The sequence below is a fragment of the Dromiciops gliroides genome, chromosome 6 (assembly GCF_019393635.1).
Source record: "Dromiciops gliroides isolate mDroGli1 chromosome 6, mDroGli1.pri, whole genome shotgun sequence".
NCBI lineage: Eukaryota > Metazoa > Chordata > Mammalia > Microbiotheria > Microbiotheriidae > Dromiciops > Dromiciops gliroides.
The window spans coordinates 271,224,362-271,249,712 of NC_057866.1; the positions used below are offsets into that span (position 1 = coordinate 271,224,362).

A 25,351-nucleotide genomic window follows, 5' to 3' on the forward strand; every position below is an offset into this window, starting at 1 on the left:
TACCATCTGTGGATTGTCAGACCAGGCTGAGGTGTAGGATATGATCTTGTGGGGGACCTAGAGGGGCCATCTTGTTAGACAAAATAGGACACTGAGACTCAGAACGGTGAAGTTGCTCATCCAAAATCACCCAGGGGAATTGGATTCTGACCGAATTCAGCATTCTCTCCACCTTGCATTGCCCCCCTACCTTTTTGAAGAGGTTCTGTCCCATTTAGGGGCTTGATGCCTTCAGCTCAAATGCCATTGGCAAACAGGGGCATCTGGAAGACCCTCGTTTTCAGCAGCACAGGCACTAACATGAACACCTGTGTCCAGTGATGTCCTAGTAAATATTGAGCAACCAGCTTTCTGAAATAAAAAAGTATGCATGCCACACTCTTAAGTTTAATGTGCATTATTCCTATTTTCTGAAGTCTGGAGACTTAAGAAAACAGCCTGATTTGTAATATTTGCCTAATTCCAAAGCATAAATGTTTATGCTGCAAATTTTAAAATCACTCTTTTAGGTTCAAGCTTCCACACGTCGCTGCTTGTGTCACAGTAGTCCCTTGTAGGAATTCTCTAGAGATTTTCATCCTTCCAGCAGGGCCTAGAGCCAAGGGATTTTGTATCTGGGGGCCTTTAGTTACCAGATGGTGAAACTGAACTCCTGAAGGGACCACATGCTAGTTGTCTCCTTGCTCACCATTGGAATGATGTAGAGGTTTTCATAAGGTCATGGAATCAGATATTCAGAGGACATGGAGACAGTGCATTGGGGGGACCTCAGAAGCCGTCCAGTCCAACCCTTTCGTTTTTATTAATAAAGAAGCCAAGACCCAGGGAAGTTAATTGCATGCCCAAGGCTCAAACCCATGTCCTCTGATTCTAAATACCAGGTCTTTCTATTGCCCCCTCCTGCCTCCCTATTAAAAAAAAATTTACCTGAGGTTTATCCCATTTGAAAAATCAGGCTTGCCATAAGGCAAAACCCCACAGCTATCCAGGGCTGAAGTTGGCTCCCTTTTTAACATCTGGATTGAACCGATTTATTTTTCGAGATTTCCAGCTTCAGAACCAAGGTCCAAGTCCTATCCCTGACACATACTGTCTGAGTGACGTTGGTCAAGTCCTCTCAATGCTGTTGGCAATTCTCTAAGACTATAATTACAGAGAAGGTGGCGATCTGCCTTGGTAGAGAGAATTTCCTCATGCGGGAATCCCCTGTCTCAGTGAAGTCCAGTCCCAGTCCCCTCTCCCTTCCTGAGGAGAGAGCTGAAAGACAGTAAGAAGGTTGCAGTTGGCTACTGCTGCCTGGATCTCTAATCCAGATGGTGTTTTGCTAACTCTGAGCCCACGGAGAAGGGAGCGAGCAGGCATGGTGGCCCGGAAGGTACCCAGCTGGGCTCTATTTTAAGGTGCCCAGCTGGGCCCAAGTCGCTGCCCTCAGAGAGGGGCATGACTTGTCTCAGGCGGGCTCCTGCAAATAGAAGAAAGTCAAGCCCTCTGAAGCCCCTTCTCAGGGGCTTCCCGGCCAAAATAAACGCAGTGGAAAACCACCATCCACACTGTCCAGCGTTTTAACGGCGAGCTGTGTTCTCCCCCCTCCCTAATCCTATTCACAGATGCTCCTTCTCTGCCCACCACTCGGCAATATTTGCAATACTTTTATTCTTGAGGGGAGAGGAAGAATTTTGTTTCATGGCCTTAAGAGATCTCTTTTTGCACAACTGTGGAGGTAACCTTGGCCCACAGACTGACCCTAACCTCTTGTGGGAAGCAACAGAGTACCTCCTTATATAGTGATCTGACCAGACAGTCTGGGAGGATTGTCTGAAGGCTAATGACGTCAACAGGCATAGGGATGGAGAAGCTCCCTCTAGGAATGCTGGGGGGGGGGGTCATCTTCTCTGCAACTTCGAGAGTTACTTTGAGCCATGAGGGGTTAAGGGACTTGTCAAATGTCACAGAGCCAGGGTGTACCAGAGGTGGGACTTGAGACCTGGTCTTTCAGGCTCCACGGCTGCCTGGCTATCCGATACTCCACCCTGCCATTCTTTCGACCGCATTGTAAAATGCTAGTAGGCATTGGGGATTCGCTCATATCAACTCCAATTTCTCCCATCCTGGCCACCTCCCAGGTGCTCACTCATTGTCCATCCTCTGATGATCTTATTGTCATCCGAAGGTTAACCGAGCTCTGGTATGTTCTGTTAATTGATGCCAAGATCTGAGCTTTCAATAGCTTATGATATAACTCCTTCCTATTCAAAAAGGACCCTTTCCGATACAAAATAATGAAGCTGTAATACTGGAAAGTCAGTAGTAGCGTTGATATTTTCGGACAGAGGGTCCTTCCTAGTGCACCTTCACACTCCAGTATAAGTGGGACCCATCTCCTCTACCTACATGGGAAAGAAGGTTAGCCCTGTCCTTGTGTGTATCGTTTGTTCATCTATGGAGTGGTTGGTCATGATTGTCGACTGCTCCCACCCACTCAGTATTGCAAAGCATTTCAACACTTTGAGTCAGATTCTTAAAGTTCTCATTAAGTATCTGGGAATGTGCTTTATATCAGTCTTTCTTTGAGGGAGACCTACACAATGTAGGTCATCAGAACATACATTTGTGAACTGCCTGGTATGGCATTTAGTAGGGACTAGGCATCGGGGATACAAAATCAAAAGTTGTCTTGCCCTCAAGGATCTTATATTCTGATGAGAACAAAGAAGCCTGGGAAGGAAGTCCTTTACTTCACAGAGAAACACTTCAGCAAAGTGAAGAACAGACCCGTTTCTAGGTAGCACTGACCCCTCAGAACCCCAGAACAATCTTCTGTTTAATAGGCTTTATGTATTTAAGTAGCTCGACATTTTAAGGAACATAGGGATAGTGAATTCATTATAATAGTAGAATAATTGTAGTTAGTATTTATATAGCACCTACTATGTGCCAAGCATTGTGCTAAACACTTACAAATATTCTCTCATTTTATCCTAGTTTCTCATTATTTTCATGTTACAGTTGAGGAAACGGAGACAAATAGAGATTAAGTCACTTGTCCAGAGTTGTACAGGGAGGAAGTGTCTGAGGCTGGTTTTTAACTTAGTTCTTCCCATCTCCAGGCCCCACGGTCTATCCACTGCATCGCCCAGCTGCCTCAAAATACGTCTACAAAACACCTTCCATTATTATTTCTAAAATACATTTGAGAAGAGTGCTACCCCCAACCTGAACTCAGAAATACCAGGGAGAAAAGAAAAAGGTAGTTGGTAGTTTTGATTTCCGATGAATGTATTCTCATTTACTAGGTTAATTGTATTTTTTCCTAGTTAAACCTCTTCACTCAGTCTAACTCCAGAGTTTTTGAATCACACAGTTTTAACAGCATTCTCAATCAGCCAACACGCTATCAGGTAAGCACTTATCGGGCATGTATATACATGTGTGTGCACATTTGTAACTCTGTGTGTGTGTTTGTAGTGCAAACCCATTCTTCATTTGTACTGTGAATTTTAGAATTGGAAAGGACCTTCGAGGCCCCCTGTTCAATATGAGGGGGCAAAAGAGTCATTCTTTCCATTCCGGAACCTTCAGAGTCAAGAATGGTGATGGTTTAGGAAGAACAGTCAATGCCAGGCTGAAGAAAAATAGTACAAGTTTGATGGCTGACCACTCTATCCTCAAGGACGGGATATGAATAAGCCTCACACCCGGCCTGGATATACAGGTGTTTTGCCTTCAGGCAACCCTTTGCCCCAAATTATTGTCAATTATTGTCCATACTTTGGGAATTTGTCTTCATTAGCTCCACCTTCGAGGAAGAAGGGGGTGGGGGTGGGAAGAAACATTTACTAAGCACCTATTTTGTGCCAGACATAGCTAATCACTTTATAATTATTATCTCATTCAAGCCTCACAATAACCCTAGGAGGTAGGAAACTGAGGCAGACATTGGTGAAGTAACTTATCCAGGGTCACATGGCTAGCAACTGTCTGAGGCTGGATTCGAACTCAGGTCTTCCTGATGCCAGTCTCAGCACCCTAGCCACTGTACCACCTAACTGCCTTGAAATGATATTGTGTATTTTGCATTTTAATGTTGGGTAAGACATTTGAAAGCTGTGCTCCAACTCCAAGCTGGGGGCGGGAGGCAGGGGCACCCAGGGTGGAGCATGGTTCTTTTCCACTCCATTTGGTCATTAGAATTTCCAGATCTTTAGGCTGTTTCTGGTGGTGATCCAGCTCCAGGATGATGGTGGAAGGGAATGGGGAAATGAAGATGAGGAGCTGGTTAAATAGGGGAGGGAGGGAGAGAGGGAGAGAGAGAGAGAGAGAGAGAGAGAGAGAGAGAGAGAGAGAGAGAGAGAGAGAGAGAGAGAGAGAGAGAGAAAGAGAGAGGAAGGAGAGAGAGAAAGGGTCCTCACAATTTTTTTTTTGTTCAATGCAAAATACTATGAATTGTGAACTCCCAGAAAAATGATGCTGACCTTTAAAAGTCCATTCTGTTCTGAACTGGGCACGGTGCTTCTCCCTGCATCTCCTTGACAGACGGGGGTCCAAGGTGGGGCACCTGGAGTCTCTGGGATGTGGGGCCTGATACTCTGCTCTGTTTTCTGGGATTAAGCTGTGTGGGTTGTTTCTATCTAGTTCCCTCCGCAGACTGATTGCTCTGTGGTTTGCTGCAATGAGGGGAGGGGGGGCTTTAAATGTCAGAGTGGAAGCAGAAAAGTCACGAGAGAGAAATGTAACTGCCTCGTGAGGAGGCCTCTGACACCAGGCTTTGGTGGAACAATGATAATAGTGACAGTTTTATTTGGTGGTTGCTTGGTTTCCAAGCATCTCTGCTCAGGTCATAAAAATGTCATTATCCCCATTTCCTAGATGTGGAAACTGAGGTTGTGTGAGGCATGTGTGCTGCTCTGCCCACAGTGCCAGGGCCCAGGCAGAGCTCAGGTTCCCTGACTTCCCATTCACTCTTCTTGGCATGCTCCTGGCTTCCGTGTTGTGCCGGAAGCACATGATGGGTCAGTCTCACAATACCTAGAGATGGCACAGATGGACAAGGAGTATATGGGTGGGGGGATGGACTAGGGCATGATTCACCACTTCTCTGGGAAGACTAAGAAGGCACGGTATGTTGTCTAGTTAATCAGCAGTAGAAACACAGGATTCAAAGGGACCTTGGACTTAGGCTATGACCTCGCTCATCCTCCTCACTTTACAAAAGAAGAAACCGAGGGCTTGAGCAGGTAAGGAGTTTTCCCAAGGTCACATGAGGTGAAAGGAGCAGAGCAAGAATTCAAACCCGCATCCTTGACTCCTTTCTGCCATAGCCCCTTCCCTCCCAAGAGCAGCCTGGATCCCCGTGGCCACCTGGGTCCTTCCACTGCAACAGAATCAATTCAAGGCATTTTTCTCTCATGGGATGTTTTGCTTACAGGTTCATAGGACTCTTGGGAGAGGAAGTTGTGGACTCTTTACCTACATAAACAGGGGTGTAATTGTGTCTTCTTTCTGCAGCAAATAATGAAAAGACTCATAAAGCGTTATGTTCTGAAAGCCCAGGTAGACAAGGAGAATGATGAAGTCAATGAAGGTGAGTGACCCCTGAAGAAGCAGCTTACCTTGCTAAGGGTTTCACCAAACATGAAAGACAGCATTTCTTGGAAAGGGAGAAAGAGAGACAGACAGACAGACACAGACACAGAGAGAGAGAGGGAGGGAGGGAGAAAGGGAGAGGGGAAGAGAGAGAGAGACATAGAGACAGAGAGAGAGACAGAGACACAGAGAGAGAGACAGAGACACAGAGAGAGAGACAGAGACACAGAGAGAGCCCTACAGCCCCTAACAGCCTGTGCCCCACGTCTGTCCTTTGTTTCACCACCATATTTCTTATTATTTCCCTGGTACAGTTCACTTCTCTGATTTGTTCCTGTCCCTCTGACCACTTCCAGGAAGGCTTTTGATAAACCCGTGTTGAACTGAACTAGGTTCATGGGCCTTTAGTTTTGGGGCTCCAAGGGTGCCTATCTTGTACAGCCCCCTTGGTTTACAGATGAGGAAAGTGAGGTCCAGATTGTTAAACTTACTTATTGGAGGCCACACAGCTATTTTAAGTGACAGAACTCATTAAGTGGCAGGTTCGTTGGCTATTTTCAATGAGCTTCCTTACCCGTAACCTTGAGGTTAGCTGGAAACCCCAGACGGCAGCCTCTCAGCTAAAGAGACCGATGGCATTATGCCTTCTGGACAGCCAAGGGGGTCAGAGACAGTCTTGCTGTGGGTCAGAAGGTCTTGGACAAGATGCCTTCCAAAGTTCCTTGCAGCTCTTGGTCTGGAGTCCTATCATCCCTATGCACCTACTAGCAAATTGTGTCAAAAACCAGTTGCTGAATAAACATGGCCTTGTTGATCCTGAATGTCAGGAGTTTAGCAAAGCAGACTTTGTAAAGGGACAAATCTGAAATATGTACTTTGGAGATAACCTCAGACCTCTTTGCACTGAATGGATTGTATATGTGCTTTTCCAAAGTGATGAACAAGAGACCAAGAATGACTTCACAGTGTTTTTTTTTCTTCTCACAAATACTACAGGTGAACTGAAGGAAATAAAGCAAGACATTTCAAGCCTGCGCTATGAACTCTTGGAAGACAAGTCCCAAGCGACAGAGGAGTTAGCGGTTCTGATCCACAAACTCACAGAGAAGCTAAACCCCAGCATGCTGAGATGTGAATGACTCAAGCGCCTAGGAGTCTATTGTTGACTATAGCACAAACACGGGCAATAATATTTCTAACAGATACTTGGGGGTGGGGGTGGGGAGACTACATCCATTTTTAGCTTTTATTATGTGAATCTTTCCTTGAAAGCTAAGACTTTAAGATTTGATTAGTTTGATCCATAGACAAAACTATTTTATTTTAATTGTCTGCACTGATGTTTTTACTTTTTTTTTTTGGCGGGGCAATGGGGGTTAAGTGACTTGCCCAAGGTCACACAGCTAGTAAGTGTCAAGTGTCTGAGGCCAGATTTGAACTCAGGTCCTCCTGAATCCAGGGCCGTTGCTTTATCCACTGTGCTGCCTAGCTGCCCCCATGTTACATTTTTGAAAAATAAGATAGCATTTTACAAAAAAGTCCAGCTGTAGAGGGTGGATTGGTGGAATCTCTCCAGCTGGATGAAGGTACAGGGAGGTAAGCCTTGGTTTGACATTTTGGTTGGACCTCCCTTGGGGCGGTGTAGTCTCTTGTGGGATGTTGTAGAAAGAGTACTTAGATCATAGGACCTGGGGTTGAATCCTGTCTCCTTCATTGAGGACAGTTGTGACCTTGGGCCATTCATTTTTCCCTCTCTCAGTTTCTTCATCTGTAAAATGAGAGAGTCAGACCTCCAAGGTTTCTTCTGGTTTAAAAAATCTATGGTGATGTAACTATAATGACTTTATTGAGAAGACTGAGGACATTTCTTGAGCTTAAGTCCTTGTGAGTCATTGAGATCCTCTGATTAGTGATTGAGCTTTCATGGGTATAATTTGATTCAGGCTATGAATCTGAGCTGGCCCTTTGTATTAGGTATGCAGGGGGCACCTAGTCTGAGTGTAGGTCTTCAGGGGGAGCCAGGGAGGTGAGAGCAGACTATGAGCCCTAAATGGAAGTGGGAATGCAGTGTTTAATGCCCCAAAGACCCTCTAGGAGCCAATCCTCTTTCCTCAGCTCCAGGGATGGCATTTGTGGAGTGGCATCCAAGCGCAGGAGATGCCCTCAGTCCTATCATGGAGAAACCAAAATCCCAAACCAAGGCTCACCTCCCCATAACTTCATTAAACCGGTCAGCCCCTCCTAATCAACCTTCTACATGACATCATACTATTCTGGATCATTTCCCTTTTCTTTAAATAACTGACCCTTCAGCATTTGCACTAACTGGTTGACAGACAAAGAAATAGTCCAAACCCCACCTTCCTTTGTAGCAAGCGGTCCAAAAAGATTTTTGGAGGGTTGCTGAAGAATAGATATTGGCAAATGGGACTCAGGGAGACTTGCTGAGACATTTTTTTGTTGAGATGATCCATGTTGCTTTTGAGCCCCGAGCAAGAAGATGCCCTGTCCTGTCCAAAGTCATGAACATTATTGTGTGCTCCTATCCATATTGTATGTCATGTCCTTTCGGTCTTTGATTCCCTTTACCTTTTAGTCCCAAGGGCATTTTCACAGGGTGGAAATTTTCTTTCCAATCCTCTGCCAGGCTGACAGCTTATTGCAGGCTTCTCATGGCTGCTTTTGATGTTTAGCTGCTCCGTGTAATAGTCACACTTAGTGGACTTTGGTTTTTTTTCAGTGTGTTTTTTATGCAAAGAAACCATGCACTAAAATGAAGAGCAATAAAAGGAAAGGCCGAAGCGCTGAACAGACCCAGCCAGATCCTGGTCTGGGGAGCTTGGGGAATGCTTCGTGAACACGGCTACGTGCTTGTGTGGCCAGAAGATGGCGCCAGGGAGGACTTTTCCCCTTCTAACAGAAGGGGGATAGGTTTAATGTCCCACACCACACTTGGCTCTGCCCAGAGGTCTTGACTACAGGGATTACCTTTACAATGGCAGACCCCTCTTTCCCCTTCCTCATCTCTGGAAGCTTGTCTGGGAGGAAGGTGGAAATCACCTAATATGCCTAATATTCAAAGCTTCCAGGGACAAAGAGACTATCTCCCACTTTTAGCCCAGGCCAATGGCCCACAGGTTCCCATAGTTGTCCTTTCTCCCTGTTATTAAAAACAAAAGTTCAGAACCCCCAGAGCAGAGTAACCTCTGGTTGTCAGGTCAAAGATGGCCTGTAAAAAATCTTTGTATTCCAATAGTCACTGCAGTCTGCCCCTCCCCCCTTTTTTGTACCTAAATAAAGAAAAAGACATTTTTGAAATTGTATCTTGATCTAAGGGAAATCAGATCTGAAGAGCTAATAAAGGAATGAGGAATAGTTTGACAAAAGGAAGGAGAGATTTAGGATTTAAACCTCTACTCTGTGAGACAGAAAAGGGAGGAGAAAAGGAAGACAATTCACCAAAAACTTGGGTTTCCTCAGGAAAGACCAGTCTCTTTCTCCCGCAAAAGGATCCTTATGAAATAAACAGATTTGTAAGCAAAAGGTCACAGGAGCCTAGTGCTAATAGGTAATGCCAAACACCCTCCATTGCTGCTGCTCCTGAAGCCACCTGCTCTATGTCCCCAGTACAAGCAGTTGAGACTTTCTGGGCCAGCTTAACCCTGTCCCTCTAAGATCCCTTCCATTCCAAAACTGTCTAATCAGTCGATCCTGTATTTTCCCAAGCTGAGCAGGGAAAGCTGTCTCTGAAACACTGAACTATGTCTCCCAAGGGGCCCTCTGAATGATCTTTTGTACTTGCCCAGTGGTCATTGGCAATCCTTCCGCTAGGGGACATCTGTGTCCATCACTGCAAAGCATTCCAGTCCAACTTACTTTGTTTTGGTCTATACCTGCAACTTAATCTCTGTAGAGAACTCCCTAATGTGTCAGAGGCAGGGCTGCAACCAAGGTCTTTCCAACTCCAAAGTTGGCTCTCTATCCACTATGTCACCTGCCTCTTCAGCTATAGAAATAATATAGAAACTGGCACATTTGTATTTAAAGTCTGTCAGTATGGCTTTGGATACTCCTACAGTGCCTCAAACTCCAAATATTATAAGGCTGTCACAAGAAATAGAAACCATACTTCTATTGGCCACAAGAGAGAAGAAATAGGAACAATATGTGGGGGAGAAGGGTGAGGGGTGGGGTGACAGAGAGGTGGGTTTTGATCCAGTGTCAGGAATGACTTTCTAACAATCTGAGCTATCCCAAAGTGGATTGAGGTTTCAGAAAGTAGTGGGCTTCCCCTCCCCTCATTGGAGGTCTTCAAGCAAAGGCTGGGTGACCACTTACAGGATGTGGTGGTGGTGGGGGATTCTTCCCCAGATAGAGGTTGGACCAGGTGCCCTTTGAAGTCCCTTTCAATTCTGAGGTCCTGGAATTCCATAAAGAATTGGGTTTCAAGCCAATAAGGCATCCTAGTACAGGGATTTGTACTTGCAAGATGTATCACCAAAAAGTGGGGAAAGACTCAAAAGGACTTCTGCCAGTTAGTTTAAATCACTTAGAGATTTATACTCTGGATCATGAGTTCCTCCCCACCCACAAGCTGTTCCCATAGCACTCTCTTAGGAATGTAAATTATAATCATTTTCTTCTTCCTATATCCAGATAGATGAAAAAGCCCTGCTCGAATGGCAGAGCCAAAATACAACTTCCCAGAACCAATGACATCAACTAGCATGACCTGGAGATGCTCATAACTTTTCAAGTGATATATTTTACAGTTACTACCTTGAGAATTTTGTTTCTCTTGCCATTAGGAAAAAAAAATTCCCTTCATGCTCTACCAATAGAATATTCATTCTAAACAGCTTTCCAAATTTCACGTGTATTTTACAGTTGTATATTTGATGTCAAACCTCAGAACTTAATAAAAGACTGAATATTTTTCTAGTGTTTTGTGTTAATATCCACTTATATTGACTGGCAAAACTAGGAACTTTCAATACTATTTAAATCCAGAAATCTACTCTGCAGTCTCAGGACAGGCCCCAGCAGTAAAGAAGAGATGCCTCTAGCTACCCACCTCCTGGCATTAGATTGGATTTTAAGGTATTTGAAGACAGGAGCTGTCTTTTGGCTCTTTTTTGTATTCCTAGTGTTTAGCGCAGTGCCTGACATATAGTAGGTGCTTATGAAATGTTTATTGGGCAGCTACCAGTGCAATGGATAGAGCACCAGATCTGGAGGTAAGAAGTCCTGAGTCCAAATCTGGCCTCAGATACCTATGAGCTATGTGACTCTGGGCAAGTCACTTCACCCTGTTTGCCTCAGTTTCCTCATCTGTAAAATGAGTTGGGGGCAGCTAGGTGGCGCAGTGTATAGAGCACTGGCCCTGGAGTCAGGAATACCTGAGTTCAAATCCGGCCTCAGACACTTGACACTTACTAGCTGTGTGACCCTGGGCAAGTCACTTTACCCCAATTGCCTCACTAAAAAAAATGAGTTGGAGGAGGAAATGGCAAATCACTCTAGTATCTTGTCCAGGAAACCGCATGTGGGGTCATGGAGAGTTGAATAAAACTGGAAAAATTACTTAATAACAAGAAATACTAAGGATCTGGACAAAACTTCTTGGTGGCCTAAGTGCAAAAAGGTCCAGGGCCCAGTGAGTCACTTCCTCCTCCCTTCTGGCCAGTCCATCTGCATAGGCAGCAGCACAGAGACAGTGAAGCTTTGCCCAGCTGAATCAATGTTCTATACCTGTTATGAATAAGTTAACCTCTCTTTGGCGATTTCTAAATGATCTACAAGTGTTTCACTGCCTTCTAAACTCAAACCTGAGCTTCTAGGCTCTCCTGAGCCAGGACTGGCCCATTACATAGTATTAAAAGTAAAAAAGGAGAATCCACAACAAAGGAAGAAAAAATAAAGGAGATATTTTGTCTAATCATGTACTAAAAAAACCCCACCTTCAATGCATGAACGTTTACAAAAATATAAAATACCTTGATTGATAGAATTGATAACCTAGTCTCAGAAAAAGAAACTGAAAAAGCCATAAACAAATTCTTCCCCCAAAAAAACAGATGGATTTAATAGTAAATTCTATCAAATGTTCAAAGAAAAATACAAACTTTTTCAAAATAGGAAAAGAATGGATCTTATGAAATTCCTTCATAAGTAGAAATAGTCTTGATACCTAAACCAAGGAGAGACAAATCAGAGATAGAAAACTAGATGGATATCCATAATGAATAATGATGCAAAAGATGGATAAGATTAGTAAAGAGACTGTAGGAACATATTTAAAACGGTCTATGCTATTGCCAAACTGGATTTATACCAGGGTTGGTTCTAAATTTGGAAAACTACAAACCTAATGGACCATCCTAAGCATTAAAAAAAAAATCACATGATTATATCTGCAACCAGAATTCAGATTGGTATTATGAGATGTGTAGTCTTTCCCCAGTCTGGGAAGAGACACAATCTATTCTGTGGTTTGTACTAGACTGAGCGGGGTTATGACAAAGAAGTCTCTCTGGTCTCTGGTCTCCTCACCACTTATAACCATCTGGCTGGCATCATGCAGTCCAGGACTGCCAAAATTCTATACTAGATCCTCTTTCTTTCTGGACTGGGGATAAACTATAAATCTCATTACAGTCTAAGTCCAAGTTCTGCATCAACAGAAGCAGAAAAAGCTTTTTGATAAACTATAATATTCATTTCTTTAACAACAACAAAAACCCTAAAAAGCATGTGAATAAGTGACTTTTTCTTAATATAGCAAATAGTATCTTTGAACCACCATTGCTCAAGGTTGGGATATGTCATTGTAATAAAAATGACATCACCAAAATAAATGCCAGCACCATACCAATCATAGAAATAAGGAAAAATAAAATTCATCTAAAGAAATCGTCACGAATCTCAAGGCAAGTAATGAAACAAAACAAAACAAAAAAACAAAAGGGTGGGAAGGAAGTGGTCCTAGCCATTACAGATCTCAACTTTACTAGAGAACAGTAATCAGAAAAACTATTGTGAATGTGTTAAAAGTAGGAAAATTGATAAATTGGGCAGATTAGGTATGGAAGACCCAGAATCAATTGAGCATGATAGCACAGTATTCGATAAACCCGAAGACACCAATTACTGTGATTAGGATTTACTATTTAACAAAAACTGCTAGGAAAATTGGAAAGCAGTCAGGCTGTAAATAGGTTTAAACCAACATGTTATAACACAGCCATGATACATTCCAGATGGGTATAGAACCTAGATTTAAAAGATCACATAATAAAAAAAAAAATAAATGAATAGGGAAAGAGATACCTTTCACCACTAAGTATAAAAGAATAGCTCGGGGCAGCTAGGTGGTGCAGTGGATAAAGCACTGGCCTTGGATTCAGGAGGACCTGAGTTCAAATCCAGCCTCAGACACTTGACACTTAACTAGCTGTGTGACCCTGAACAAGTTACTTAACCCTCATTGCCCTGAAAAAAAAAAAGAAAAAGAATAGCTCTCTTTTAAAAAATAAACATTTTTTACTTAAAGTTTGAGTTCCAAATTCTATCCCTCCCTCCCTTCCTCCCTTCCTTACCCCCCACCCCTCCAGGCAGTAAGCAATCAGGTGTAGGTTATACATGTGGCATTTTGTAAAACATTTCCATATTACTCGTTTTGCATAAGAAGATTTGAATAAGAGAAAAAAATGAAAGAAAGTGAAAAATAACATGCTTCAGTCTGCGTTCAATCAACATCAGTTCTTTCTTTGGAGGTGTATAGTATGTTTCATCATTGGTCTTTCTTGAATCACTGGGTTGCTGAGAATAGCTAAGTCATTCACAGTTCATCAATCAATATTGCTGTTACTGTGTACAACATTCTCTTGGTTCTGTTCACTTCACTATTCATGTAAGTCTTTCCAGGTTGTTCTGAAATCATCCTGCTTCTAGTTTTTTTTTTTTTTAATAACACAATAATATTCCATTAGGTCAAATACCACAGCTGTTTAGTCATTCCTCAATTGATGGGCATCCCTTTGATTTCCACTTCTTAGCAACCACAAAAAGAAAGGAAGCCACCATCCAATAGGAAGGAATAGTTCTTGACCAAGCAAGAGGGATAGAGAGGATCACAAGAGATAGAATGGATCATTTTTATTAAATAAAATTGAAAATTAGAGAGGGAACAATTAAAAGGGTTGAAATATTTGCAACTTATTTTTCTTGTGAAGTTTTTTTCATGTTAAAATTTGTTTTAATGGTCTGAAAATTCTGTGTCAGAGTTATGATCAAGCTGTTTCCATTTAAAAATGACTGATTTTAAAAACAGATAATTTAAAACTGCCATAAAACAAATGTCCAGAAAGATCATTCCTTTCTTCCTGAAGTTTTTGCCATGCGTTGTAATCACTAACTAGTCTTTTATCATTAAATGTCAATGACCAATTGAGACAAACGCTTCTGAGACACTGATTGAGATCAGGGGTGGCAACTGTTGTACAGAATATTCATTTAGCCTTTGAGCCTCCTGGGCAGACTTAGTGACCTGGCCAGCTCCAATAGCAATCTCGTCAACTTCCCTGATGACACCAATTGCCTCATATCGTGAACAGCAAAACAACTCGTAGGAGGATCAGCAAGGAAGCTCTCTCCACACATGGGTTTGCCTGGAACCATGCCAACAATGGCAGCATTGGAACATTTCAGGAATGTAGGACTGTTTTCCAGCTTCTTACCACAACAACGATCGATCTCCTTCGGTTCAGCAACCTTGCAAACAATGTGAGCCGTGTGACAATCCGGCTCACATTGTTTGCAAGGTTGCCGAACAGGGTAATCATCTGGGGTAGTGAAACTAACAGATTCCATTAGTGGCTCATTTTTGTTCTCACCAGCAACATTACCATGATGGATATCTTTGATGGACACATTCTTTTTTGGTAAATAGTATTTTATTTTTTCCAATTACATGTGAAGATAGTTTTCAACATTTATTTTTATAAGATTTTGAGTTCCAGATTTTTCTCTCTCTCACCTCCCCACTCCCTAAAACACCAAGCAATCTGATAGATGTGATACATGCGCAATCATGCTAAACATATTTCCACATTAGTCATGCTGTGAAAGAAGAAACAGAACAAAAGAGAAAAACCACAAAAACAAACCCAAAAAAGTGAAAATAGTATGCTTTGATCTGGATTCAGACTCCATTGTTCTTTCTCTGTATGTAGGTGGTATTTTCCATCAAGAGTCGTTTGAAATTGTCTTGCATCATTGTATTGCTGAGAAGAGCTAAGGCTATCATAATTGACCATTGCACAATGTTGCTGTTTCTGTATGCAGTGTTTTCCTGGTTGTGCTCACTTCATTTAGCATCAGTTCATGTAAGTCTTTCCAGGTTTTTCTGAAATTTTTCTGCTTATTATTTCCTACAGTATAATAGTTTTCCATTACCTTCCTATACCACAACTTGTTCAGCCATTCCCCAATTGATGGGCATTCCCTCAATTTCTAATTCTTTGCCACATGTAGGTTTTTCTTTTTTATGATTTATTTGGGATACAGACTTAGTAGTGGTATTGCTGAATCAAAGGCTATGCATAGTTTGATTGTCTCCAGAATGGTTGGATAACTTCACAATTCCACCAATAATGCATTAGTGACAGACACATTTTTTGACATTGAAACCCACATTATCCCTAGGCAGAGCTTCATGGTTTACTTCACTTGTAACACTTACTTGAGCATGGGTCACTGTCATGCCTGATTTTAGAATACCAGTTTCCACACACCCAACAGGTATTATGGTAATACTACCAATCTTGTAGAAATTTTGGAGGGGTAGACACAGGGCCTTGTCAATTGGATGAGCTGAAGGCAGGTTTCAATCCAAAGGTTCAAGCAGAGTAGTTAAATTACCATTACTATACTTAAGAGTGGCTTTCCATCCCTTAAACCAAGTCATATTAGAGATTGACTCCAATATGTTGTCACCATTCCAACCTGAAATTGGCACAAAAGCTATTGTGTTTGGGTTGTAGAAGATTTTCTTAATATTAGTACTGACTTCCTTGACAATTTCCTACCATCTCTTCTGGCTATGGGGTGGTTTGGTGGAATCCATTTTGACAACACCAATGATTAGTTGTGTCATACTTAGGAGGCAGGTCAGAGGAGCAGGCTCAAGAGTTTGCCCATTCTTTGAGATAAGGCTTCAAATTTGCTGATACCAGCAGTATCAATCAGGACAGCATAGTCAGTCTGAGATGTGGCTGCAGTCCTGTTCTTGATTGTGTCTGTGTCCTAGAGTATCAATGATGGTCACATGATGCCTACTGGTATCAAATGTCCACAGGGAGATGTTAATCCTGATACCACAATCACTTTCAGCCTTCAGTTCATACAAGATCCAGTCATATTAGAAGGGGCACTTTTCTGTTTCAGCAGCCTCCTTCCTGAACTTCTTAATGCTTCGCTTATCAATCCCACCACATTTGTAGATGAGGTAGCCTGTTGTGGTGGACTTGCCAGTGTCTACACGTCCAATGACAAGTGTTAACATGAATTGTTCTTTTGCTAATTTTTTTTGGGGGGGCTTAGAGATGTTTTTTCACAACACCTGTGCTCCTAAGTTCTATCTCACAAGCATCAGGCAGACAAAGATGATTAAAAAGAAAAAAGAAAATGGTAGTTGTTGTAGAAGCAACGATGAGCAAGCATACTAAAGTATTTTTGGTGGAGTTGTGATTTGGTGCAACTATTTTGGAAAGCAATTTGAAATTGTACTCAAATCACTAAACTAAGCACATTCTTGGAGTAAGTGATAGCGCTATTATGTACAGACCCCAAAGAGAGTTTTAAAAAGCAAAGGGTAGATAAATAAATGGAAGATAGATAGGTAGGTGGGTAGATAGGTATAGAGACACAGAGACAGAGAGAGAAAGGAGAGAAGGAGAGAGAGAGAGACAGAAAAAGAGAGAAACAGAAAGGGAGACAGAGAGGGAGAGAGAGAGAGAGTTGGGTTTTTTTTGGGGGGGGGCAACTGGGGTTAAGTGACCTGCCCAGGGTCACACAGCTATTAAATGTCAAATGTCTGAATCCAGACCTGAGCTTAGGTCCTCCTGAATCTAGTACTGGTGCTCTATCTACTGCAACACCCAGCTGCCCCGAGAGAGAGAATCTTGCAGCACTTTTTGTTGTGGCTAAGATCATCCCACCCAAAGGGATGTCCATCAACTGGGAAAAGGCTGAACAAATTATGACACAGGAATTGTAATTATTGTGTGAAAGAAATAATAAAAGGGATGAATTCAAAGAAACCTGGGAAAACTTGTATGAATTGATGCAGAGTGAAATGAGCACACCCAGGAGAATATTTATATAATGATTTCAATATTGTAAAGAAAAACAAGTTTGAAAGACTTAAGAACTCATGTTAATCATGTCCAACCATGATTCTATAGGACCAGTGTAGAAGCCTGCTATCCACTTTCTGACAAAGGGACATTGGAGGAGAGTTGTGGGATGAGACATATACAGCTTTGGACACAGTCTATATGTGGATTTGTTTTGTTTTACTATAGTTATTACAAGAGGAATTATTTGTTTGTTTAATTTGGGGAAGATGAAGGGGACTAAAGGAGCTAGTGATGATGATGATGATGTAAAAAAGAAAAGAAAAAGTTTATCAAAGCATTTTAAGAAATAGAAAAGAATATAAGGAAGAGGGCTACTAACAGAAAAATTTTGAAATGAATATGTTGAATTTATTACATATGTTTACAAACTATGTAATAGAGGTTTGTTGTTTCATATGCAATCCTCTTTTCTGTTCTTTCTGTATGGAAATATTTATGTTTGTTAAGTGCGGAATAGCAAATTTAAAAAAAAATAAAAGATTTTGTTGTTCAGTTTTGTCCAACTCTCCATGATCTCATGTGGGTTTCTTGGCAGAGATACTAGAGAGGTTGGCCATTTCCTTCTCCAGCTCATTTTACAGATGGGAAAACTGAGGCAAACAGGGTTATGTGACTTGCCCAGGGTCACACAGTAAATATCTGAGCCTGGATTTCAATTCGTCTTTTTGTTTCCAGGTCTGGTGCACATGCTGGATAACAACAAGAACAACATTTAATACCGCTGCCTTCTCTCTGTTGATTATTTCCCATTTATCTTGTATGTAGCTTGTTTGCAAGCTGTTGTTTACATGTGGTCTCCCTCATGAGACTGTGACCTTTTTGTGTCCCTTAGCACAGTCTGTGGAACACAGTAGGTGCTTAATCGGTATTTATTGAGAGAGTCGGAGCTTACAGCCTAGTGGGAAGATAACTGATACAAAATAACACACAATAAGTGCACAAAACTTTACTACTTCTGTGGAGCCATGATCTTACGGATGTGGGCATTCCCGCTGTCAGCTCATCCATGTTCTTTCATGCCCTGCAATTCTTAGGCCTGCTACCCTCTAAATAAATCTTCCATATAGGATCCACCCAAAGTGCCAGGGGCCCTCCTCTATTGTGTTTAACTCTCTAGACCCTTGATCTCGCTATGGGATCAGATGACCTCAATTTCTGATCATACATTTTCTCATCTTGACTCCACTGCTCTTGGAGTCATCTAACACAGTGCCTGGCATATAGTAGGTGCTTAGTAAATATTCGTGGAATCGAGCTGAATTATTAAATCCAACATGTTTTTCCTTGGAGGTTGTGATGCCACATTATTCACAGCTGCACAGAAACACCATGGGCTTTTTCTGGTCAGACGTTGCTAGATGGCTTTTTCATATAATAGGCAGATAAGCAACAATCACGATGCCTGTGCATGCTGTGAGCTGGGGACAAGTGCTTTCATTATTCATCATCACACTTATCTGGAAGTAAAGCGTTTATTGAGGTTTTTTCCTCTCCTTAGTTTTGGTGCTTCAGTCTTTTTGTTATTTTTCCCCATTTCTTATTGTTTGATCCCACCACTGGTACGTAGTGACCAGGCCCTGGTGTAGACTCTTCATCTTGGAAGATAAGGAGTTGCTGGGTAGCCTTTGCCCTCACTGCTGGAGGGGCGGAACTGGCCCCAGTGGCTTTTCTAGGCCCCTTTCCATCCTTCCCTTCTGTTGTTCTCCTCTGAACCTGGAAAACCAGTGGAAGCTGGCATGACTTTCCGCCTGCCCAATTCCTCCTTTCCCTCCCCTCATTTCTTTCACTTGGTTGGGCAGAATCAGTGACTGTGGCTGCTTTAGTGTTGGGGGCTGAGGGTTACTTGGGAAGCATCACTACTGCAGGTGATGTCTAACTGAGGTCTGGTCCCCAGTCACAACCCTAAAGTTTGTACTTCCCACCCTGAACCCATGGAGGGTTGATGGGGGAACACTAAGTGAATGCTTGGATTTATACTGGTTACTACTAAATCATTAGGTCCTTATCATGTCCATGTTTTCTTATCTTGTGAAATCTGTTTTTATTATTTTTATTCTTGGAATATAATTCCTTTTTTTTTCCTGGTCTGGATTAGAGAAAGTATCTTTTCTGCAATTTTGCTGGTCATATCTTTATGGCTTATGGTCAAAGACCCCTCTCAGGTCTGACATTCTGATGTGGCAGAGGAAATAAAAGCAAGATTAAATTTGGAGTCCCAGGACCTGGGTTCAGGTTCTGACTTTGGTCTTATTACCTCTGGAAGTGTGGACAAACCATTTAACCTCTTAGGGTCATGGATAAAATGCAGAGGTTGGCCTAGTTCTAAGGTTCCTTTCCGCTTTCAATCTATAAAATCTGTGGTCTTCCTGAGCTCTGTCATTCTATGTTCTGAGGCCTTATCCTATTTCCTGTCCCCCTCACCATCCCCCTACCCCCAGCAAAATATGAGGCATATTTCTTAGCAAAAGTGGAAAGGTATGGGAGGTTTGAAGAGGGATAAGAAGGTTTGAAAGAGCCACTGTATTTTGGGATAGTAAATTAATTAGGGTGGTATAAAAGGATTGGGATGGCTAGGTGGTTCAGTGGTAAGAGGAAAACGACCCCTGCTCAATAATTCTCTGGAACTCAGTGGCGATGTGTCAAAGGCTCATTTATTTACTTTCATTCTTGACCCTCCCCTTGTTCATTATTGGTCTGATGCTTAAGGGTTAAAATCCTTGGGCCAAAGCTAGCTAACCAGAATGAAGTATTCTCAACCCTAATTTCCATGATTATTCTTTGGGTTCTCAGGGAGGGGACACAGGGACATTCCTTCCATCCTCTCAGGAGAGGACCAGGTGACCTGTCTGCTAGAGGGAAGGGGAACTGAGACCTTTGTCCTCCAACAGGTCTGGAGGAGTGTAATTTGAAGTGAGCTTGGAGTCAGGAAGACTCATTTGCCTGAGTTCAAATCTAGCCTCAGACGCTTACTAGCTGTGTGACCCTGGGCAAGTCACTTTACCCTGTTTGACTCCGTTTCTTCATCCATAAAAAAGGAAATGGCAAGCTATTCTAGAATCTCTGCCAAGAAAACCCCAAATGGGGTCATAAAGGTTTGGACACAACTGAAACAAATGAACAACAGCCAAAGGTTTGTTTTGCAGCAGTGAGGGCCCAGTGGAGCTTATGTAAGATAAATCTGTAGTAAATCCCCTCAGCACAGTTTCATGACTTTCTCCAGCTTCCTTCAACAGCACAGGTGTAGGAGTGATCCAAGGCTGTGGCTTGGTGGGGCATGTTTAGCGGTACGATAAGGGAGAAAAAGACTCAAAAGAAGAGAACATTCTAGAGTTGAATTGGTTTACTAAGATATCAGAAGGATGAGAGTATAGCTAGTGTAGGGGTGATTGGGAAAGAACTGAAGGTCTGGGGACTGGAAGTCCTAACATCGATGAAGAAGAGGGTTTGGGGTTTCAAGGATGGGGACAGATGGAATGACAATAGCTTGTGATCAAATACGGGGATTTCAGAGCTCAGAACATGGAAGTTGAGAACTGGTGGGTAATGGGAAGGTCAAGTGTATGATGACTTTTGTGTGTAGCTGAAGTGGGGTGGAAGAGTGGTCAAGGGACATTAAGTGGAGGAAGTGTGAGTTTAGGGTGTTTGAGGGAGAATTAGTATATATTCCCCAGTGTGAGGGCAGGTGTTGAGGAGGAAAGATGGTGAACCAGGCACTGAACTCATTGAGGAAAAAAGGGAAGTGTTCTGAAGGTCAGTAGGCCGAAGCTACCAGGATCTCTATTAGATCCTCATTGCTCAGCCGATTGCACTACTTGAGGACTTCTCTGACAGACGTTTCTACCAGGCCCCTGGAGGCTTATTCATGGTAACCCCATTTTATTAATGATAATCTCATCATCCTGTAAAAGCTCATCAGCCTTGGAATCCACCTTATTAGTGCCCTCTGCCGCTCTGATTGGATGGTGGAGCCTCCCTTTAAGGAGAGCTCAGCTCAGACATTTCTCCCCTGGCTGCCCTCTGGGACTGCTCCGACTGACTTCTCCACCATATTGGGTACTTTCCCCCCTCTCCCCTCCCTCCTCTCAGCTTCCTTTTGTGTGCTGTTTCCCCCTCTTCCAATAAGATTGTAAGCTCTAAGGAGGAGTTCAGAGAAACCTGGAGGGTCTTGCGTGGACTGATGATGAGTGAGATGAGCAGAACCAGAAGAACATTGTACACAGTATCATCAACATTGAGTGTTGATCTACTGTGATGGACTATATTCTTCTCACCAATGCAATGGTACAGAAGAGTTCCAGGGAACTCATGATAGAAGAGGATCTCCAAATCCAAGAAAAAAAAAAGAACTGTGGAGTATAGATGCTGAATGAACTATACTATTTCTTTTGTTTTTGGTGCTGATGTTTTTCTACTTTGAGGTTTTTTGTCATTGCTCTGATTTTTCTCTTATAACATGACTAATGCAGAAATGTTTAATGTTATTATGTGTGTGTGTATATATATATATGTATGTATATATATATATATACATACATATATAACCTATATCAGATTACCTGCTTTCTAGGGGAGGGGAGAGGGAGGGGAGGGAGGGAGAAAAATCTGAAATTGGAAAGCTTGTATAAACAAAAGTTGAGAACTATCTTTACATGTAACGGGAAAAAAATAAAATACTTTATTAATTAAACAAAAAGATTGTAAGCTCTAGCATTTACTTAGCACAGTGCCTGACACACAGTAGGTGCTTAATGTTTGGCTGGATCTACCAGGAGGCTCTTAGTGACAGTCAGAAGAAGGAAGGAGGAGAAAAGGAAAAGACTGAAGATGAAACCAAGTTAGTTGTTTAGGGTGGCTCAGACAGGCAGTCCAGCCCTAAGCACAAAGTGCTTAACAAGTGCTGACTGACTAGTTGCCCGAGGCTAAGGATTCTCCGTCTGGTTCTACCCGCAGCTGAGGACCTTCCCACCCTGGGAGAACAAACCGCACTAAAGGAGGGGCGGGGCCAGTTTGGCGTCGCCGTCGTCATGGAAACTGTCCCCAGCTCGGTCTTTCCTCCCCGCTCAGTCCCAAGGAGGCTTGCGCGGGGACCTGGGGGCGGGCCCTCCGCCGTGACGGTGTACGAAGCCCCGCCCTTTCTCCGCCCCACAGTTTTCTTGCGCTCCGATTGGTCGCGGGAGGGGCGGGGCTTCGTGCGCTGCTCCTCCGCTCGCGGCCGGTACCTCGCTCCTCCCAGCTCGGCCGCCGCCCCCGCCATGGAGCTCACCCTCAACCGCTCCGATTATTTACAGGTGAGAGAAGCGGCCCGGGCCGGACCCTCGCCTCCCTGCCCCGCGGCCTGCACGGGCGGCGAAGCGGCCACGGCCGCCCCGGGGCTCCGGCTGCACTCCCGCTCCCTCCCGACCCCGCAGACCCGGGGCCCGGGCGGCCGGTCCTGTGGGGCTGCGACTGACCGGCTGGGTGGCCGGGCCTTCCCGCCATCCCCACCCCCTCCTCCCGCCCCTTCCTCACCTTTCCCCCTCCCCCGTCCTGCTATCCCGCCCTCCCTCTTCTATCTCTCCTCCCCCATCTCCTTCCCTCCTCCATCATCCCTCCCGCTCTCTCCTGCACCCTCTCCATCCCCCATCTCTCCCCTCCCCCATTTCTTCTTTCCTATCCATCACGCTCCACTTTACCTCTCTCTCCACCCTCCACCTCTCTATGTCGCTCATCTCTTTTCCCCCAGTCTCTACCTCCCTAGTCTCTCCCCCCCCAATCTCTCCTCTCCTTATCTTCACAGGCTCCCACTGCTAGATCTGGAAGGAACCCACGCATTTTACAGATAGGGAAACCGAGACCTAAGGGAGGGGAAAGTGACTTGCTGAAGGTCACACAAAGGCTCCTAGAACTATAGATTTAGAGCTAGAAGGGACTTGAGAGACCATCTCATCTTACAGATAAGCAAACTGAGACAATGACAGTTTAAGTGACTACCCACAAGTGACAGAGGTGGGATTTGAATCCAGGTCTCCTAACTCCAGAGCTAGTACCGAGCGGCTTCCTTAGCAGAGGTAGCTTGCTTCTGTGTCCCCAGTTACCAGCACAGCATAGCACCTAATAGCATGGGCTTAATAAATAATTGTTGAATTGAAAACAGGTATGATTTTTTTGGTCCAGACCCACGATTTCCTCAGTGGACACTTCCTCTGCCAGTGCAGGTCAGCATGTGCTCTGTAACTAAGAGTCTTTGCCTAGAGTGGAGGTCAAACACAGAGCCAGCAACACTCCCCCAAATAAATACAAATACAATAAGACATAGAGAATGTGAATATATGGTTTTCTAACTCATTATGTTGCCAGCGGGGAGACTTATGTATGGTTTAGTGGCCCTCATTTCTGTCTGAGTTCGATACTAGCTGGTGGCTCAGTGGCTAGAGTACCAGGCTGGATCAAGACGACTCATTTTCCTGAGTTCAAGTCCAGTCTCAAACACTTACTAGCAGAGTGACCCATGGCCCACCACTTAACTGTTTGCCTCAGTTTCCTTATGTGTAAAATGAACTGGAGAAGGAAATGGCAAACCACTCCAGTATCTATGCCTAGAAAACCTCAAACAGGGTCACAGAGTTGTACATGAGTGAAACAATTCAATAGCAACACAAGCGGCCAAGAGAACTGAGATGTCGTCACATGTCCAGGATCACAGAGCTTGAATGAATGAATGAATGAATGAAGCAAGCAAGCAAGCATTTATTAAGCAGCATATGCAAAGCCCTCAGCTAAGCACCTGGCATAGGTACAGAAAAGTAAGATAGTCTCTGCTTACATTCCAGTGGAGGTAGATAATGAACCTGACTTGAACCTGAGAACACTGCTAGATACTTTGTGGCCCTAGGCATCTTACTTAACCTTCTATTGATCCCATAACTGTCAAAAACTAAATTGGAGAGCATTTGCTAATCTGTATCAGTGGTGGATTTCCTCTTAGGTATCTCCCTATGCCATTGGAAGGACCTTGCCACCTCTGCCCCAGATGAGCCAGGCACTAAAGACAAAACAAAGCAGTTCCTGCCTTCAGGGAGCTTATTGGATGGGAATGAGTACATAGAAAATAAAATATCAGATATATCCAGTGCATGTATTTTTGGGTGTGGCTCTAGTAACTGGGGGAATCCATCAACAAGCATTTATTGAATGCCCTCTATGCCAGGCACTGTGCACAGTGCTGAGTATGCAAAGAAAGGCAAAAAAAAACCCCAAAACAACCCAGCCCCTGCTCTCAAGGACTACGCAGTCTAATGGGAGAGACAACGTGCTGACATTTTGATTGTATACAAATAATCTGGATGCAATAGGTTGGGGACAATCAATAGAAGGAAGGCATAGTTCTCAGGGGACTTGGAAAAGGATTCCTATAGAAGGTGGGGTTTTTGCTGGGAATGAAGAGATCCAGGAGGGGGAGATGAGGTGGGAGAGAATTTCAGGCATAGGGGACGGACACGGAAAATGCCCAGAGTTGAAAGCTGGGAGTGTTTGGTTTGGAGCCCAGTATTTCGGGTTACAGATTGTGTTTAGTGAAGTAAGATCTACAAAGACTGTGAAGCTTAGGGGAGGGGGCAGGTTATGAAGGGCTTTCTGCAGGAGTGATACTTGGGCTGAATTTGGAAAGAAACTTAGGATCTAAGTGGTAGATGAGGGAGTGCTTTCTGGCATTAAAGTCTGCAGAAGTGTGGAGATAGGAGACGGTGCGTGTTGTAGATGGTGAGCTTGAAGACCACTTTGGTGAAGTGTAGAGGTGTGAAGGAAAGTTATGTGAGAATTGGAATGACACCCCTGCTGGAGAGATATTGCAGGGAAGCTCCGCCATGAGGAGAAAGTATGTGATTTAGAAACCACATGACTAGCATCTGGAAGTTACATCTATAGAACCACCTGTGGGACCTGTCAATCAGAGCTACCAGACAATTAGCTTGGAGGTGTGTGTGTGTGTGTGTGTGTGTGTGTGTGTGTGTGTACACGGCCCTGTTTCTGGTTTCTCAGGAGGCTTCTGGGAGGAGCCAAGGATCGAGCGTGCCTTTTGGGTTGGAGACTTTGACTTGTTGGCAGGGGAAGCAGATTAGGGAGAGCAGGAAAATCTAATACTTTATCCACGTGTTTCTCTTTACTAACCCCTAATATACTTTAATAAATACTTAGTGCCCAAAGACTGGTGCTATACGTTTTCTAATTTAAGGCGACCACTCATTAGATTTTAGACATCACAGCTAGAATGTTAGCCTCCTTTACAGTTACGTGTACTAAACCTGGAAATGTACTCTGGAGACTGTGAAGGGCTATATTTCATGCCAGAGTCAAGTGGGAGCCATTGCAGT

General features: G+C 43.5%; 2 protein-coding genes and 1 pseudogene across 7 annotated transcripts in view; 2 read left to right on the forward strand and 1 right to left on the reverse strand.

The window, feature by feature from the left end:
- Positions 1-8,017, forward strand: part of TRPC3 (transient receptor potential cation channel subfamily C member 3) — a 110,730-nt gene extending 102,713 nt beyond the window's left edge. For 5 of the 6 annotated variants that reach the window (XM_043972725.1, XM_043972720.1, XM_043972726.1 and 2 more), the window contains 3 exons: positions 3,315-3,398; positions 5,506-5,581; positions 6,580-8,017. In XM_043972725.1, coding sequence (XP_043828660.1) covers positions 3,315-3,398; positions 5,506-5,581; positions 6,580-6,722 — 303 coding nt within the window. In that variant the 3' untranslated portion in view covers positions 6,723-8,017. The remainder of the gene's footprint in view (positions 1-3,314; positions 3,399-5,505; positions 5,582-6,579) is intronic. The other variant, XM_043972722.1, reaches the window with a different exon arrangement.
- A 7,121-nt stretch (positions 8,018-15,138) lies between these two features.
- LOC122730368 lies at positions 15,139-16,513 on the reverse strand (annotated as a pseudogene).
- Positions 16,514-22,180: 5,667 nt separating this feature from the next.
- The window catches only part of BBS7 (Bardet-Biedl syndrome 7), a 56,932-nt gene continuing 53,761 nt past the window's right edge, over positions 22,181-25,351 (forward strand). Inside the window, exon 1 of the mRNA XM_043973384.1 lies at positions 22,181-22,291. Coding sequence (XP_043829319.1) covers positions 22,256-22,291 — 36 coding nt within the window. The 5' untranslated portion in view covers positions 22,181-22,255. The remainder of the gene's footprint in view (positions 22,292-25,351) is intronic.